Source organism: Staurois parvus, unplaced genomic scaffold, assembly GCF_062004578.1.
Source record: "Staurois parvus isolate SC_StPar_1 unplaced genomic scaffold, SC_StPar_1.0 ptg000226l, whole genome shotgun sequence".
Lineage (NCBI taxonomy): Eukaryota > Metazoa > Chordata > Amphibia > Anura > Ranidae > Staurois > Staurois parvus.
In genome coordinates this window covers 5,763,360-5,779,588 of record NW_028318022.1, presented here as the reverse complement: position 1 = coordinate 5,779,588, position 16,229 = coordinate 5,763,360, and the positions used below count along the sequence as shown (strand labels likewise).

Sequence of the window (16,229 nt, the reverse complement as noted above, 5' to 3'; positions counted from 1 at the left end):
CACACTGCAAAGGATCATTCTTCTGAGTGTGATGGATACATGCCTCCTTCAGCACATTCTGTGATTCCTACCACCAGCCACTACAGGACACAATAGTGATATATATATATATATATATATATATTTATTTATTTATTTATTTTTTACTGGCTTCACTTTTCTGGGTATCCTGTGCTGTGTGGCAGTCTTGTATTAATTACAAACATGACTGAACAGCAGAGCAAATATTTTGTCAGAATTTTTTACATATGTATTTCAACAGTGTACTGTGTTTAGCTGCTTGGTGTCAGTTGAATTTATTCAGCGCCACATCATAATTCCTCAAAGCAACAAAGCACTATGAGATTACTGTGCGGTGACCTGTCAGTCAAATTCCTTAGCAGATTTTAAACATTAAAACACCATTTGTTTAAACATTATCCCAAAGTTTGCAGTGCTGTTTAATTCTTTGTGATGCTTTACTAAATGCATTTCTTCTGCACTTGCAGTTTTGACAAGTCTTTTGCTGTGCTCTGGAATCTGATGAAAAATGGGTTTTGTAAGTTCTTTGAAGAGAGCAATTTCTCATTCATTATCTTGCAGCTGCCTAGCTCTTGTACTTCCCCTTCCTCAATCAATTATAACTGAATAAGAAGCTGATTATGGCTCATTATCACTGCAGTCAGGGATAGGCGTTTTTATAAATACAGGCGGCTCTGCTATAATGAGATTGTTGTACTGGAAGATAGTGTTATTCAAAATTATGTTCTAGAAATAATGGGTGCCATTGATGGGGTTTGGGGGAAAATGCATATAAACAGCTATGGCGACCTAAGAAACACAGAGCACCTCAAAACATAAGAAGACAATGTAAAGTCTAGCAGAGGTATTACCCACTGGGAATAAAAATACTGCACAGTAAGACCTTTATGACCTTACCTTGTGATAATACTCTACAGAACAAAGGAGACTTGCTTGCATTAATTCATGATTATGGGGATACTTACATAAATCCTTAATGGTGAGGCAAATAAGTCCCCAGTCATTGGTGTGCGATTTGCATGCCAGACAACTTGCAAATCGTATGCCAAGTCACACCCTATGGTCCGCAATTAGAGCGGTCATATCGGTGCAGTTCCAACTTGGCCGGAGCCTCACCGATTTCTAAAGTAGTACATGCACTATTTTTGGTGAGATTTGTATAGACATCTGTGTCAGATATCTTGCAAATCGCACCTGAAATCGGCATGTCACCGACTTTGAGATTGTGTGATTTCACTGTAAGTCGCGCGATTTCAAAGTCAGGTTTAATGTGACCGGGGTGTAAATCAGTTTGTCTTACTATATATACAGAACAATATTCCCAATGCACATGCTCCTGCTGGGGCTGAAGCAACCACCAGGTAGAGACCGGAAAGGCTCAGAGCAAAGGATATATCACCAGCACAACAGCGCACCCTGGTTTGCTGGTAATATGTCCTACTATATGGTCGCAGCAGTTGTTGATGACTTTTTGAAAGTTAGCAAATATTTTTGATTGTTTAAAGTGTAAACCCAAACAACAAACGTCTCCTATTTGGTCAGGTAAATGTGCTATAGAAAGTGTTTTGTTATATCTGTTGGAAAAATGTAAAAACATTCCTGTTGATCCTACCAGAAACCTTCTGAGCTGATAACTTCCTGTGCTCTCTCGCACTATAACAGGGAGGTAGTCCTGTCATAGAGTGACAGTGCTGCTCATCTATTGATACAGTATCACACCCCCCTTCTCACAGCTCACACAAACACAGCTGTGGCTGTCAGTCTGCTGGAGGTCCCTACCCGTCACCATTTTTCTCTTGGTGTCAGGAAAATTTGTCATAGGTGACTTATGCTTATAGCAGAGGAAGGAAGCAGCAGACAGGAGGCCAATCAGCTTCTAACTTCAGCTTGTTCAATTAGGCTTTGACAATAAGGGCTCTTTCCCAGAGACATTCCGATCGGGGCTGCCTGCCTGTTTTTCAGGTGGACCCGATTGGAACCTCCATTCTCCTCTATGGAGCGGCAAGCATAAACGGACATGAGTCCATTTACACTCGCCGACATCCGATCCACCAAAAAGGGACGGATGGTGATCCAATTCCCCTTCTGTCCGTCAGATCGGGTTGGATGAAAACGGACAGGCGGTCTGTTTTCATCCGACCGCCCATTGAGGAGAGCGAGCAGCGGAGCAGACACAGAGCTGTCATCCACTTGCTCACTGGAGATCAGCAGAGCAAGTGGATCCGCTAAATGGGTCTGCTCTGCGTGAAAGGATCCTAAGACTTGGAAGCTGATTGGGTTCTATGCAGAGCTGCACCAGATTTTGCACCACACAGTTTTAGTAAATCACCCCCAGTGTGTTACTAGCAGGATCACCATGTGAAAATAAAATAAAAAATAAGATAGGAAGTGTTTTATTCACCAGAACACATGGTGAAAGGTAAAGGAAAAAGCACCTTAAAAAAAGAAAACAAATGCAACCACCACATTTAAAGATTGGTAAGCTGCAATGTGTTAATATTCAGTTTTTTGGGTAGAATTCTGCTTTAAGTTCTCTGAAAGGACATGGCTTTCAACAGTCTTGGATTGTGCCATTGTCCCATAAATTTTTATGGGAAACCTTGTACTGGATGGTTGATTGGGACTGTTTGGGGAGATTTATACTGTGAGAGGTACAGGACTGGGGGGAAATTGTACTGGGAGGATATGATAATTTTTTGTTGTACTCTGTACACTAGCTTAAGTACTTTTAACTCCTGTATTACATACTCCTAGCCCCTGCACTCTTTTTTTCATGTACTCCAGACCCCTGCACTCTGTATTACACGTATGAGCCCTGAACTCTGTGTGTTATACACCCTTAAACCCTGAGCATCACACTCCTGACCCGTGCACTTTGTAGTATGCACTCCTGACACCTGTACTCTGTACATTACGAGCTTCAGAGCCCTGCACATTTTGCTATAACCATTCCTGACCCCTGCACTTTGAGCATCTTACACTCATGAATCGTGCAGTCTGTATTACACACTCCAGAGCCCTGCACTCTGTGCACTATGCATTCCTGAGCCCTGCACTGTATGCACTCCTAAGGCCTGCAGTTTGTGTGTTATGCACTGTTATGCACTGCAAACCCTTGCTATTTGTACGATAATCTTGTACAATAAGCTTTCAATAATCAAGTGATATAAAAATAATGATGAACAAACTGCAAATGTTACTATCAAAATGGCACTGTATAAAAAAAGAAAGGCAAAATCAGAATAAATCCAAAAAGTGTATTAATGTATAAAACACCTCTCAAAGTTCACAGATAAAGTGTTAGATAACCAAAATACTGTGAACAATCTACAAATATATATGCACAACAAAAAAAAAAAGTCCCTAAACAAGGTGAGTCCACAAAGGTATGTGTGTTCCTTTAAGTTACACACTATGAAATGCAGCCCGATCACCAGCGTCACTCCAACCTGCTCAAATTTGACCTCTACAAGGAAATGAGGTCTAATACACTTGTAGCCTCACAGGAATAAAATACTGCTCAGTCATCCAGATCAAAAGTTGTTTTTAAGTCTTCCAGAACAAAAATTCCTCTGCATAATACTCATCACCCCATATGCATCCATATGAAAGAGGAAAAAAACTCTCATAGTGCTATCTGAATACATTATTCAGCAATAAATAGGATTACAAAAGACTCACAAGCAGTGTAGTAAAAGTACATTATAAAGCAATCCAATATATTTGAATCAAGCTGATGGCACCAAATGCATATCTCACCCCTATTCTCATGAATCCTAAACAACCATTAGCATTAAAATAGCAGACTCCGCCCCTTTATGTGTATCATCCTACAATGGGACTTCTTCAGAAGTGTGTCATACAAAAATATATTTTTAAAAATGGTTTCCACTTCATCCTCAACCAATAAGAATGGGCTGCTACAAGATGGTACTGTGCCTATATCAAGTACATGAACTGCAGCATCAGCAAGAGTAGACCTTGTATCAAGCATACCAAGGTTTACATATTGCTCTTTTCTCTCTTTTCCTGTGGGCAAGTCATAGACAATTAAATCTCTTTTAAGATTGCCACAAAAACTGATTTGCATATTCAGACACAATCAATTAATACAATATACAGTATTTGCACATAGCTACATGATGGTCATGCATATGTACAGTATATGCCACATTTGGCTGATTCCAGATTTGTTCTTTCATACAGGTAAGAAGGTTTTTTTAATGTTTTAAATTATTATTAAGGTTTGTAATATCTGTCCTCCTATGGTGGGTTTAAAAAAATACTTTAAAAAGAACATGTCCAAGGAGAGTAAAGTATAGATTCATTTTAATATTGACCTTTGTAGTTGATTACACTTCTCTTCTCTTCACTCATGTGTCACTTCTTTAGGGAACTAAAGCAACATATCAGTACTTCCAGCTATGGGGAGCATATAAATTGCTCCCAGGGGCGGACTGACCACTCGAGCACTCGGGCACTGCCCGTGGGTCTGGAGTCAGTAGGGGGCCCCATGAGATGCCCCTGGTACCTTTCATTGGCTTTTACATAGGCTTTTTTAGGCGTGGGCAAGGACACAGGGGCCCCATGATCCCTTATTGTCTGGGGGCCCCATGAGTTGCCAGTCTGCCCCTGCTTGCTCCCTTCTTCTCATGTGATGCCGTTGGTGTTTGGTGACACTAAAGCCCCCAGTGCCTGCAGATTGGGTTGGGTTGGGTAAAGGGTCAATGATTTGGAGCTTACACATGGCTTCCTCTCTTGACTCCTACCAGTTGAGCAAATCTTCGGGAGAACAAAGGAAGGTAAGTATAATTGTAGGATTGCTTTTAATGAAATCTCATTGTCATTGATAATGCTTATTATATGCAATCAATGTCTATGTTTTTTAAGTGGTCAAGCTCATGTTTTGTCCCCATTATACAGAGTCCCGCAATTACCAGATCTATGCTCCTAAAAATATCATTATGAGCAAAAGTTACCCCCTACATTGTCTTTCTTTGTTTCCATTCAGCCTCACTGTCCTTTTACCATAAATACATTTCACACATATTGAATACAAATGAGTGCTTATTTTGAGCACCCATAAACAAGTTGCACTGTTTGGGGACCCTGACTTGCTTCATTGGCATTAAACCAGAGCTCTATCTCACAAATTCTTTTTTGTGTTTTACATATTTTAGATCTGCAGCAAATGCTTGTTATGGGAGAGAGAATAAGGTCAAGTACTGTATGAGAGGTAACCACTTCTCGTTATGGCAGACAAGTACATTATGTAAAACGTATAGCTACTTGTGTTGTTTGCATTACAACCAGTTCAGGTAGTGAAAAGTTGCAGAGCCTTCTGTAATTAACTTTTATCCTGAAGTACTGCTATTAGTTATCTCCATATTGGTTTTAGAAGGGTAAACGTCTTTGTTGCACAATCCCCTTACTAAGAATGACATGCCTCATCATACTTGTCTTGAGTAAAGCTAATATACTTCCCCAGACGTGAGCATTATACAACTGCAATCCTTTTTTCCAGGTTGTTATTCTTGGTGAATTTGAATTTGTTTCACTGCTCTGGATATAGTATGTGGCCAAGTGACTACATGAATCCTGACTCCAGTACACAATATTAGCTGTTTTAGCAGTTTAGGAAAGATGTGACAGAAACCTCATGCAATGGAGGCTAGAGAACCAAATGAGCCTCTAATCGTTTTGCAATAGGGCCTTGTACATAGTAACTTCTTGCTACGCATCAAGCCTTTTGTCACTTTGTTCATAGATAAAGGATTTAAGTGATTTCAGGATGGTATGCTCATTAAAAAAAAAAACTGAATCGGCACATTTATTTATATCAGCAACAAAAACATCTATGGCTAGCAAAATGATTTATCTCTATGCTACTTTACATACCTTTTTGTGGCCATGATTTTGACCCCTGGAAGTCAAATGACTTAATAAATGTACTGGAAGCTGTAAGGAACATAAGCTACTATTGTTTTTCAATGAAATTATAATAGCATTTGCATTAAAAAAAATATAGCTGTCAAGCAGGGTTATTAAGTGTGTGCAGTTCTACACACCTGAGCTCACACTGCCTTGTATACTAAACATGAAATGCAATTTATCTTCCCATTCTTGCCTTCCTCAACAATAAAGTAAGAAATTGCTGCTACAAATGTTTTCTAAGCTGAATGCATAAATGAAAATTTCAGAGACTGTACAATTGTATTTAGCAATGTATCTAATATACATGTACCGAGACAAGAAGATTGACAAAAAATACATTTTATGCCTAACCTGGGACTATATTCTCATTAAGAATCTTCCATCGCTGTCTTTTGTGTTTTGTAGCCAGAGTTACCTACAAGCAGCAAGTGAAATGCCTTCGGGACATGTCCTGGACCCATCAGGAAACTACAATTCTCCAAAATTTCGTTCAAGGAACCAGAGCTACATGAGAGCTGTCAGTACGCTTAGCCAGGCCAGCTGTGTCAGTCAGGTAGAGCACTGGCTATCTTTGCCCTATTATTAATACATATTGTGCTGTGTATGCAGGTCTCACACACTGAGTCAACTCGCTGGAGGTCAGTAAGACATTATCACAGCCCGCTGCTCATTTTAAAAATGTTAAAATCCTTAACTTTCGTATGAATTCTCCCAGCATGGTCAAAGTATAAGAGCAGTTTAGAGGGAACAGTATGCTTCAAAGAAGGAGAAGTTACTTTAACTCCTTTACAACACCATAATGCAAATATGTGGCAGCACTATGGTTAGGTCTTAATGCCCAGCTGCCTCATATATGCATTACACTGTTGTTATGGACAGCTCATGGTCAACGACTGATGATTGGGAGTTGGTAGGAAGAACTCTTGCTTAAAAGAGTAAAAATGTGCAGGAGTCCCTCCTACTGGCCTCTGGTACCATGGTCCACTTATAGGGCAGGATACTGGCAAGGGATTAAAGTCCAAATAAAAACAAACGCTTTTTTATGTCTTTATAATTCATGTACTCCTACGTTATTTTTTTGTGATTCATTTCAGTGAGATTAACTCATCAGTGGTCGCATACAACACAATAGAACAATTCCAATAACAAACAAGATTTGTTCATTGAGTCATCATTTTTTGTTATTGGAATGTACTGTATTTATTATGTGGTATGTCACTGCTAATGGGTGAATTCTATCAAATGTGATGGATGAATCCTATTTAGAATTGGTGGCTGGCTAGGATGAATGTTCTTTTAAAATGATGGATAAAGTCCATAAAATACAGCTGGACGAATATCTATCAAATATTAGATGTGCAAATCACACTGGAAATTATTTATAAATAGACTTTGGGGGGACCCCATTGACAACTAAAATTGCCCCAGGGACAAAATAGCTGCCCTTTAATGGAATTTTTACTTGATAATTATTTTCATATGGTAAAATGTAGAAAATGGAATTCAGCTTTAAAGCCCAACTCTGAAGAAAGTAAATATTAGCTTTTGCAGTAAGGCTGCCCTTGCTTTACAAGGGTAAATGCTAGTATAGGTTTAGGGGACAGAAAAAGTTTACTTAGTTGAACCCTGCTTCCCTGGCAGCCAGTGCACCCTACACTCCAGTGGTGGACTGTACGTCCTTATGTCTAGTGTAGGGCCATACACCCTGCATTGGACTTGATGATGTCAGAGGACCTGCAACTGTCAGATTATAGGAAATAAGAGGCTGCAGGGATTTGCATAATAGCATGGAGCAGCTTAACTGCAAAGGAGTACTTTTGCCTTCCCTGTCTTTCCATTCATCCTTGAACAGGATATATTGATATTCCTTTAGAAGAGTTCATACTTACAATTCAGAAATACCACAAAGGTAGATTACAGTCTATGTGCTCCTGACTGACCATCACAACGTTATACTCCTGTTAGAAAGACATCCCATTCCACAACCAAGGGCATTAGTTTGAAGTTGGACATCTCTTATGCAACTATAATTTTGTGCAAAATTTTGGGAAGGTTTTCCACAAGAATTTGGATTGTGTGTGTCGGTTTTTTAATCCAGTCATCTAAAAGAACATATATGAAGGCACATACTGATGTTAGAGCTCCTGTAGCGGCAGTTTTAGGAAGTTCTCTTCAACTTGAGCCAGTTTAATGTCAGTTTCATATGCAGTATATTTCCAATATTATTATCAGTCCTGAGCTTCCAATCTGGCATTGCAATTACACTCCAGAAGGGGCAGAGAGACAAATTGTTTTGAGATACAACTGCAGTAATGATGTGCATCATGTGTCTATGTTCCTATGTACTCCTCTAGGTTAAAGTGGTTCTAAAGTCCAGAGATTTTTTACATTAATAAATTCTCTGCAAAACACTGATGACACAGCAGATCACGGAGTAAATACAGTTGCCAGTTATCGGCAGCACTTTCCTCACGCTGTCACAGCATGAGGAAAGCGCTGCCGATAACCAACAGCTGTCACAGAACAGGTCAGCACTGATCATCAGTGCCCTGATTTTCAGTGCCCTGCAGTGCCACCCAACAGTGCCCAGCAGTGCCTCCCAACAGTGCCCAGCAGTACCACCTATCAGTGCCACCCATCAGTGCTGCCCAGCAGTTGTGCCCAGCTCTGCAACCCATCAGTGCCACCCATGAGTGCCTAGCAGTGCCGCCAGTCAGTGCCATCAGTCAGTGCTGCCAGTCAGGGCTGTCAGTCAGTGCCACCTGTCAGTGTCACCCATCAGTGCCCATCAGTGCCGCATATCAGTGCCCATCAGTGTCACCTATCAGAGCCCAGCATTGCTGCATATCAGTGCAGCATCATCAGTGCCTCCTCATCAATGTCCACCAGTGCCGCTTCATCAATGCCCACCAGTTCCACTTCATCAGTACCACATCATCAGTGCAGCCTATCAGTGCCCATCAGTGCTGCCTATCCATGCCACCTCATTAGTGCCCATCAGTGCTGCCTATCAGTGCCCATCAATGCTGTCTATCAGTGCAACTGCATCATTGCACATCAGTGCAGGACAAATATTACCTGTTTGCAGAATCTTATAATAAAAACAAAGAAAAACTTTTTTTTTCATTTTTTTTTAATCTTTTTTGTTTATAGTGCAAAAAATAATAAACCCAGTGGTGATTAAATACCACCAAAAGAAAGCTCTATGTGCGTGAAAAAAATTATAAAAATTTCATATGGGTACAATGTTGCATGACTGCACAACTGTCATTCAAAGTGTGACATCGCTGAAAGCTGAAAATTGGCCTGGGCACGAAGGGGGTATAAGTGCCTGGTAGGCAAGTGGTTAAAGACATGAAATGTTTACAGAGAGCTGAAAAAATATGTGAGACTGTCCTAAGGCTAGGTTTATACCTGTGCGGGTGATTGCTGCTGCAGGTCCCACAGCCACAACCACCCACACAGATAAATGCACTGCAGCTCAGGAGGTGCATGGAGATGCCATTAATCCTAATGGCACTCCCATGCACTGGAATCCACAGCGTGGCATCCTGCACTGCATTTGCAATTTTCGTGTGGGAAATGTTTTCAAAAATTGAGCTGAGACCTTTTCCCTGTGTTTTCAGGAGGCACAGCAGCCTATTCAAATGAATGTGCCGCTGTGCCTGTGCAAAACATGGCTTGCAGAGCGTGAGGGTGAAGCTAGTGTAATAGCAGCCTGCATAATTCCCTGTACAGCAGCACTTACATTGATAGAAGGAGGGACACTGTTTCTGAACCAAATAGGCTCTGCTGTATTGGACATTGCTATCCACTTAACACTGAAGGAGGGGCATTACTAGGGCTCTGAAAGACCTAGGGTACTTCTGGGCAAATTGAAAGTGTGGCCTAACTGCATTTACAGTGGCAGGGACTTAAAGCAGCATACCTAGAACCAAAGCGTACCCACTGAATGCACAGCACACAGCCTATCCCACAATCCTATCCTTACAAAATATGCTTTACTTATTATGCCACTTGTGAAAGAGTCTCATAGACACATATAAACCTCAGTACAATCATTTTTACAAGTTGAAACTCTTACATTATATTGGCTTTTCTGCACACAGAGTATATACACAGAGTTAACACCCTGCTTGAGTTTACTTTAAATAAGCACTTTAGTTAAATAGCCAGGGACTCCTGACCACTACATCTGCATACTGTGCTATATATAATATAATCCTCACCCTTGCTCTTTTTACACTAGGCGGTATGTTCCATACTCCTAACTACTGCAATCTGTAAGCTATGCCATACATTACATGCTCCTGAATGATGAAGCTTGTATGCTGTACTTTGTAAACAGCTGACTGCTGCAATCCAAGCTATGTAATGTATAGCCCCGTGTACAGTGTGAATAGTCAGGAATATGTAGCATACAGCCCTTTGCACAAAGTTGAGTGGTCAGAATTCTGTAACATACATCCCAGCACACAAAGTGCAGTAGTCAGGGGTATGTAACAGAGTGTAGGGTTCAGGAATATGTAACATATACCCTATCATACTGAGTGAAAGGAGAAGGTATGTAACATATAACACTATGCATAGTATGACAATCAAGAGTATGTAATGAACAAGGTACTTTACAAAATCCTGACCACTTCATCCTGTATGCAGTGCCATACATTACATACTCTTAAAAACTTAACTCTGTATGTTTTGCTGTCCCCCAGTACATCTCCCTTCTCCTCCCCAAACAAAATCCCCTCCTTTTCCTCAAACAACAGCTCCAAAAGTAACCATCCACTGCTCACATCCACACCCCTCTTTCACCAATTACCTCTGTGACCTCCTCTACAGCTTGCCTCTGCACCCCCAAACAATAACTCACCTCTGTATCCCCTCTTCACAGTTTACCTCAGCACTCCATGTCCACAGCTTATTTCTGCCCCCCCCCCCCTTTCCACATCACTCCTGCACCCTGATCCACAGCTCACCCCCATCCAAAGCTCTCACCTCTGCACACTCTCATCCATTCCGAGCTCTTTCTTCTGCACCCAGCAACAGAGTCCTCCAACAACTGCTCTCACCTCTCCATCCACAGCTTCCACCTTGGCACCCAGCACTACCCCCCCTTCCCATCCACAGCTTCCATTTGTGCACTCAGCCCCCATCCACAGCTCTCAAGTATGTACTTAGCACCCTGCAGATCAACAGTTCTCAGCTCTGCACTTGCCCCCATCCACAGCTCTCACCTCTGCAATCAGCCTCAATTCACAACTATCACCTCTACACAAAGCCTACATCTCCATCCAGAGCACTCAGTTCTGTACCGAGCAACCCCATTCCTATCTACAGTTCTCTGCTCTGCACCAAGCACACCCCATCCATAGCTCTCACCTCTGAATTCTACAAAACATTCTCCCATTCAAGGCTCACAACTTGTCTTCCACTGTAAGGAAGGGACCTCACAGCAGCCACAAGCACCACAGCTCTATTAGGTGAGTGCAGGTTTCTTTTTTTTAGCATACACAGCACACTGACTTACTGCTCCACTTCTATGACTGGGTAGGTGTAGTTGCAGTGTGCAAGCAAACATGTTGAGTGGCCTTGGCACTTGGGACACCAGCTGAGAGATACAAGGCACATTCCCCAAGTGCCCAGTGCTAACGATGTCCCTGCACCAAAACCTTCCTAATAGGAAAATATAATAAATACATGACTTTATTAATACGCTACTGCTAGGGTGGGTCTTTTGCAGGTAAAAAAAATGCTTTTTTTTTTTTTTTAGGAGTCTGTGAAGCAACGCACCATCAGCAGATCATGGGTGTAATGCCACAGACCTTTAAACTGTCTGTTTATCCATCTGCCTGTACCTCTGATACAGGCAGGCAGTTACACTGTGACAGGAAGAATCAATGGACTGCCAGAGAATTCAACAGCACCCACACAGCCACTTTTTTTGGATTGTGACAGTGAGCGTGGGGAGAAGATCCCCTTCTTGCTGTGAAAATGGGGTCTTGGGGGGTTGGAAATTGGTGCATCTGTAACATATTACATGTTACACCCTGAATATGAGTGTAACATGTTACAAAAGGTGAACTTATCCTTTAACTAAGTTGTTTTGCTGATCTGCAGTGTAGTTTGCAGAGTTTTCAGAGACTGCAAAGCCTTGTTGTGCTCGTTGGTATCAGAGCAGGTATTACAGTTTATGTATTGAAACTGTGTATTTAGCTGTTTGTTTGGAACTCGGCTTTAAAAAGAGGAATTTATTGTAGCTTATAAACAGGTTACACTTTGCTTTTTAAACTTTACTTAGTAAGGATAATAATAAGTTTGCATTATTGGTTTATTGCAGTATTTACCAGACTATAGTTGTCTGTGCATCTCATTCATAACGTATGTCATGTCTAAATACTAAAAGGAATCCTGTCACTAATGTTTTGGAGTAGGAATTACACCCAGATATTCCTGTACATTTTTTTGTCAGAATTATTCCAAGCACCCAGTTAGCATTTGGACTCAGGGCACGCAATTTGCAAAATATGATTTTGAGCCTTGAAAATAGTTAAAGGGTCCTAGGGCATATGGAATGACACGAAGAAACCAAAAAACAGTATATGTAGGCATTGCAAGTGAATGTTGTTACCTTATTGTGATAGTTTCAAGGATTATTATGATGACATGCTTACATTAAAGAGACATGGTCATCTTGGCCATTCAAGTCGAAGGGTCAGTGTTTGTGCAAAGGTCCCCGACCCACTTATACTCACATTGTCAGCTCTCCTTAGCACTTTTTATTTTTACATCCCAAGTGTTCGATAGTGCTGGATGGTAGGTAAAGCAGTGATATCACCCCTCAGTCATGTGATAGTGCTAGGGTCTACAGATTGGTTGGTATATCTGAGCACTGTGAAATGGGAGGTCATATGCTCCCCCTTACCCGGGGATGTGGCATTTTCACTGTAGTGAAGTGCTGAGTGAACCCTTTGCATGGACTCTGTCACTTTGCCCTGAAGTAACAGTCTCTTTCAAAAGCGTAACTATAGGGGTCACAATTGCTACCTGGCCCCATGCTTCAGGGAGCCCATGTTGCTCCCCTGTCACATTGGTCTACACCAGGATGAGAGGGGTGGCGGGGGGCAGCATACAATGGAACTGATGCTCTGCATTTTGTTACTGCAGCCACTGAAAGCCTGTGGGGGGAGATGAGGAGAAACATGCAGTCAGCAGCTGCAGTAGCAAAATGCAGGGTAGGGCATAGGTTCCACTATATGCCACCCCCAGCCATCCCTCCTATCCTGCCTGGTGCTAGGAGTTTCTGTCAGTCATCAGTTGCTAGGACCCCTGGCTTCACCCACAGCTGACCCCTGAACCTGTGAAACTGCTCCTCACCTGTTATACTGCTCCCTCAGTGTCACACTGCCCCCCACCTGTTACATAGCCCCCCTAATCACACTGCCCCACCACTTATCACACTGCCCCCCATTTAACATAATCCACCCCCACCTGTCACACTGCCCCCCACTTAACACATTCCTCCCCCACCTGTCACACTGCCCTCCCTCCTGTCACATGGCCCCCCACCTGTCATACTGCCCCCCACCTGTCATACTGCCCCTCACTTATCATACTGCCCCCACTTATCACACTGCCCCCTCCTGTCACACTACCCCCTCCTGTCATAATACCCCCCTATCATATTGCCAATCTCTTATCACACTGCCCCCTCCCTTCTCAGTGTCCTCCTCCTTTCCCACTGCCTCCCTCTTTAAACACTGCCCCCCTCCTGTCATACTTTCCACCCTTCTTCTGTCACAATGCCCCCCTCTTGCCATACTGCCCTCTTCTTGTCACAATGTCCCCCTCTTGTCACACTGCCCCATCACACTTCCCCGTAACACTGCCCCCTCTTATCACACTGTCCCTCCCAGTGTACTGCCCCCCTCCTGTCACAATACCCCCTTTCAAAGTGCCCCCCTTCTGTCACACTGCACCTCCTCATCATACTGCCCCTGTCACACTGCCTCCCTCTTGTAACACTGCCCCCCTCTTGTCACACTGCCCCCTCCTTTTACAGTGCCACCCTCCTGTCACACTTCCCAGGTACCCCTCTCCTGTCACACTGCCCCCTTCCTGTCACATTTCCTAGATACCCTTATCCTGTCATACTGCCCCCCTCTTTTCATACTTACCATGTACCCTTATTAGATCTGATAGCTGCATTTTCTTTTTTTAGACTTTTTTTCTTTCTTTTATTTTCATCTGGTGATCTGGCCAATAAGTCTGTTATTTTTCAAGAGAATAAGCTGTCCTGCAGATGTAGCAGTTAGAGGGATATGACAAACCACCATTAACGAGGGTGCTTACAATGATCAGCCTTTATTATTTATTTATGTAAAACCTTTATCCCAAAAGGAAAAAAACTGTTTGCTGTAACTGATTATAAAGTGTGAACTGGAGTTTGGCTTCAATTTGTTAGAGTTCCTAAAGTTCCTAGTACATTTATCACTCCCCTCCCACCAGACTAAACGTCCCCCCTGTGCTCCTTCATCCAGAGTGGGGGCACCCAAATACAGGAGGTGTGTCAATGTGTGTAGCAGGTTTGGCAGGAGGATGGTGTGGTGGGGGTGTTGGTGGATGTAGTAAAATGCACCTTCGCCTGTGTAGACAAACATCCTTGCACCGGCCCTGTATCCAGGTTACTTGTTTCCCGCTGCCCCTGTGCTCCTATGTGCCTCCCTGCTCTCCCCCCCCTCCCCTCTCCTGTTGGCTGCTGGAAGGGATGCTTTCAGGATGGAGAACAGGGGAAGGGGCAGGTAAATATGTAATTTACCAAAGTCCACTGTCATGACAAAGTCCACTACCATATTGACACCGTTCTCTGCTCTACTGACTGACACCATTCACAGTCCTACTGATAGCAGTGGGGGAACAACCAGGGTCACAAAGGTTGCACTTGCAACCGGGCCCTGAAGTTCCACCACCATGGGGGGGCCCAAGGTGGCAGAAGGGGGTCCACTACAGAACATGTGGAAGGGATCCACTGAGGGACTGTAATAAAGAGCCCCGCAATGGGAGTATAGGGCCCCAGGCTCAGTGGGCAGGACCCTTTGCTCAGAAGAAAGGGCCCGCCGAGGTCGGGAAGGCCCTTCATGGTTTCTTGCACAGGGGCCCTGAAGGTTCTAGTTATGCCTCTAGTCTTTTTAATGACTGTGCATCAGCTAGAACATGTTAGTTAACATTAGAGTGGACATAGTCTCTAAAATAGACACTAAAAGGGGGGTAGAGAGATATAACCTTTTACCTTTACATCCTCTGTCCAGTCTGTCTTTAAATGCCAGTCTGTCCTTAAGTTTTCTAAGTTTATTACAGGAAAGATTAATTTTTTTTTAATCTGATTTTATTTATTAGAAAATAAAAGTTTTAAACACAAATAGATACACAAAATGAACAAAATACACAAAAAAAAATAGAGACCTACAAACACACAGAGCATGAATAAATGCAATGTAAACAACAAAATAGGTAAATGCCCAACTAACAGCCAACTAATATCAGACTTTGTTCATTGGCCCCACTTTTAATAAAATGAACACTGCAGATAAACCTGAAAGGGCCTCAATGCTAACTTAAAATCAGACTCATATAATCTAACCAAGGTGACCAAATTTCATTAAACCTCTTTAATGAATTTCTAAAAAAAGAAAAAGGATTACTGGTCTGCATCTCACACTTTCTAGAACACTGGTCTAGTAAACTAATCCAACTTTGCTTTCTATGCCATGCTGCCTATAACTACTACTCTGGAAATAAGATGTGATACTTGATATGGAACAATCACATGTAGCATTAATATGAACACGTTATATTTTAGGGGATTTTTTTTTTAATTTCTTGATCATCGCCAAAGAAGTGAATATTCTGGAACAATGGAGTATCTTAAAAAAAACTGTGCATGTTAATCTTCAATGGCAACTAACAAAACATGTTTTCTTCTTATTTTTACAGGATTTCCTCATTGAAAGTCTTCAAGAATGCTTTACCTCAAAGGATTATCCTGAGCTCAAGGTGGCAGTACCCTGTATATTCCCAGGCTAGGAGAAATCTTTAATTCACTGTTTTCAAATCTAGAGCATCACCTGTGTTCATTTTCTGCAGCTGTGATGATCTTATTTCACTGCTGTGTGAAAGCAGCGTAGCCTATTGCACATTTCTCTAAGGCAATGACTACATACATCATACTAAAATACACTGCTAATTCTGAGCAATGCAATTATTGCAACTAATCT

The 16,229-nt window shown here is 42.2% G+C and overlaps 1 protein-coding gene across 5 annotated transcripts in view; it reads left to right on the top strand.

Moving 5' to 3' along the window:
• Positions 1-16,229, top strand: part of DLGAP2 (DLG associated protein 2) — a 1,035,006-nt gene that overhangs the window by 883,444 nt on the left and 135,333 nt on the right. For 4 of the 5 annotated variants that reach the window (XM_089679529.1, XM_089679532.1, XM_089679533.1 and 1 more), the window contains 2 exons: positions 6,361-6,508; positions 15,949-16,008. In XM_089679529.1, the coding sequence (XP_089535655.1) occupies positions 6,361-6,508; positions 15,949-16,008 (208 nt within the window). The remainder of the gene's footprint in view (positions 1-6,360; positions 6,509-15,948; positions 16,009-16,229) is intronic. The other variant, XM_089679530.1, reaches the window with a different exon arrangement.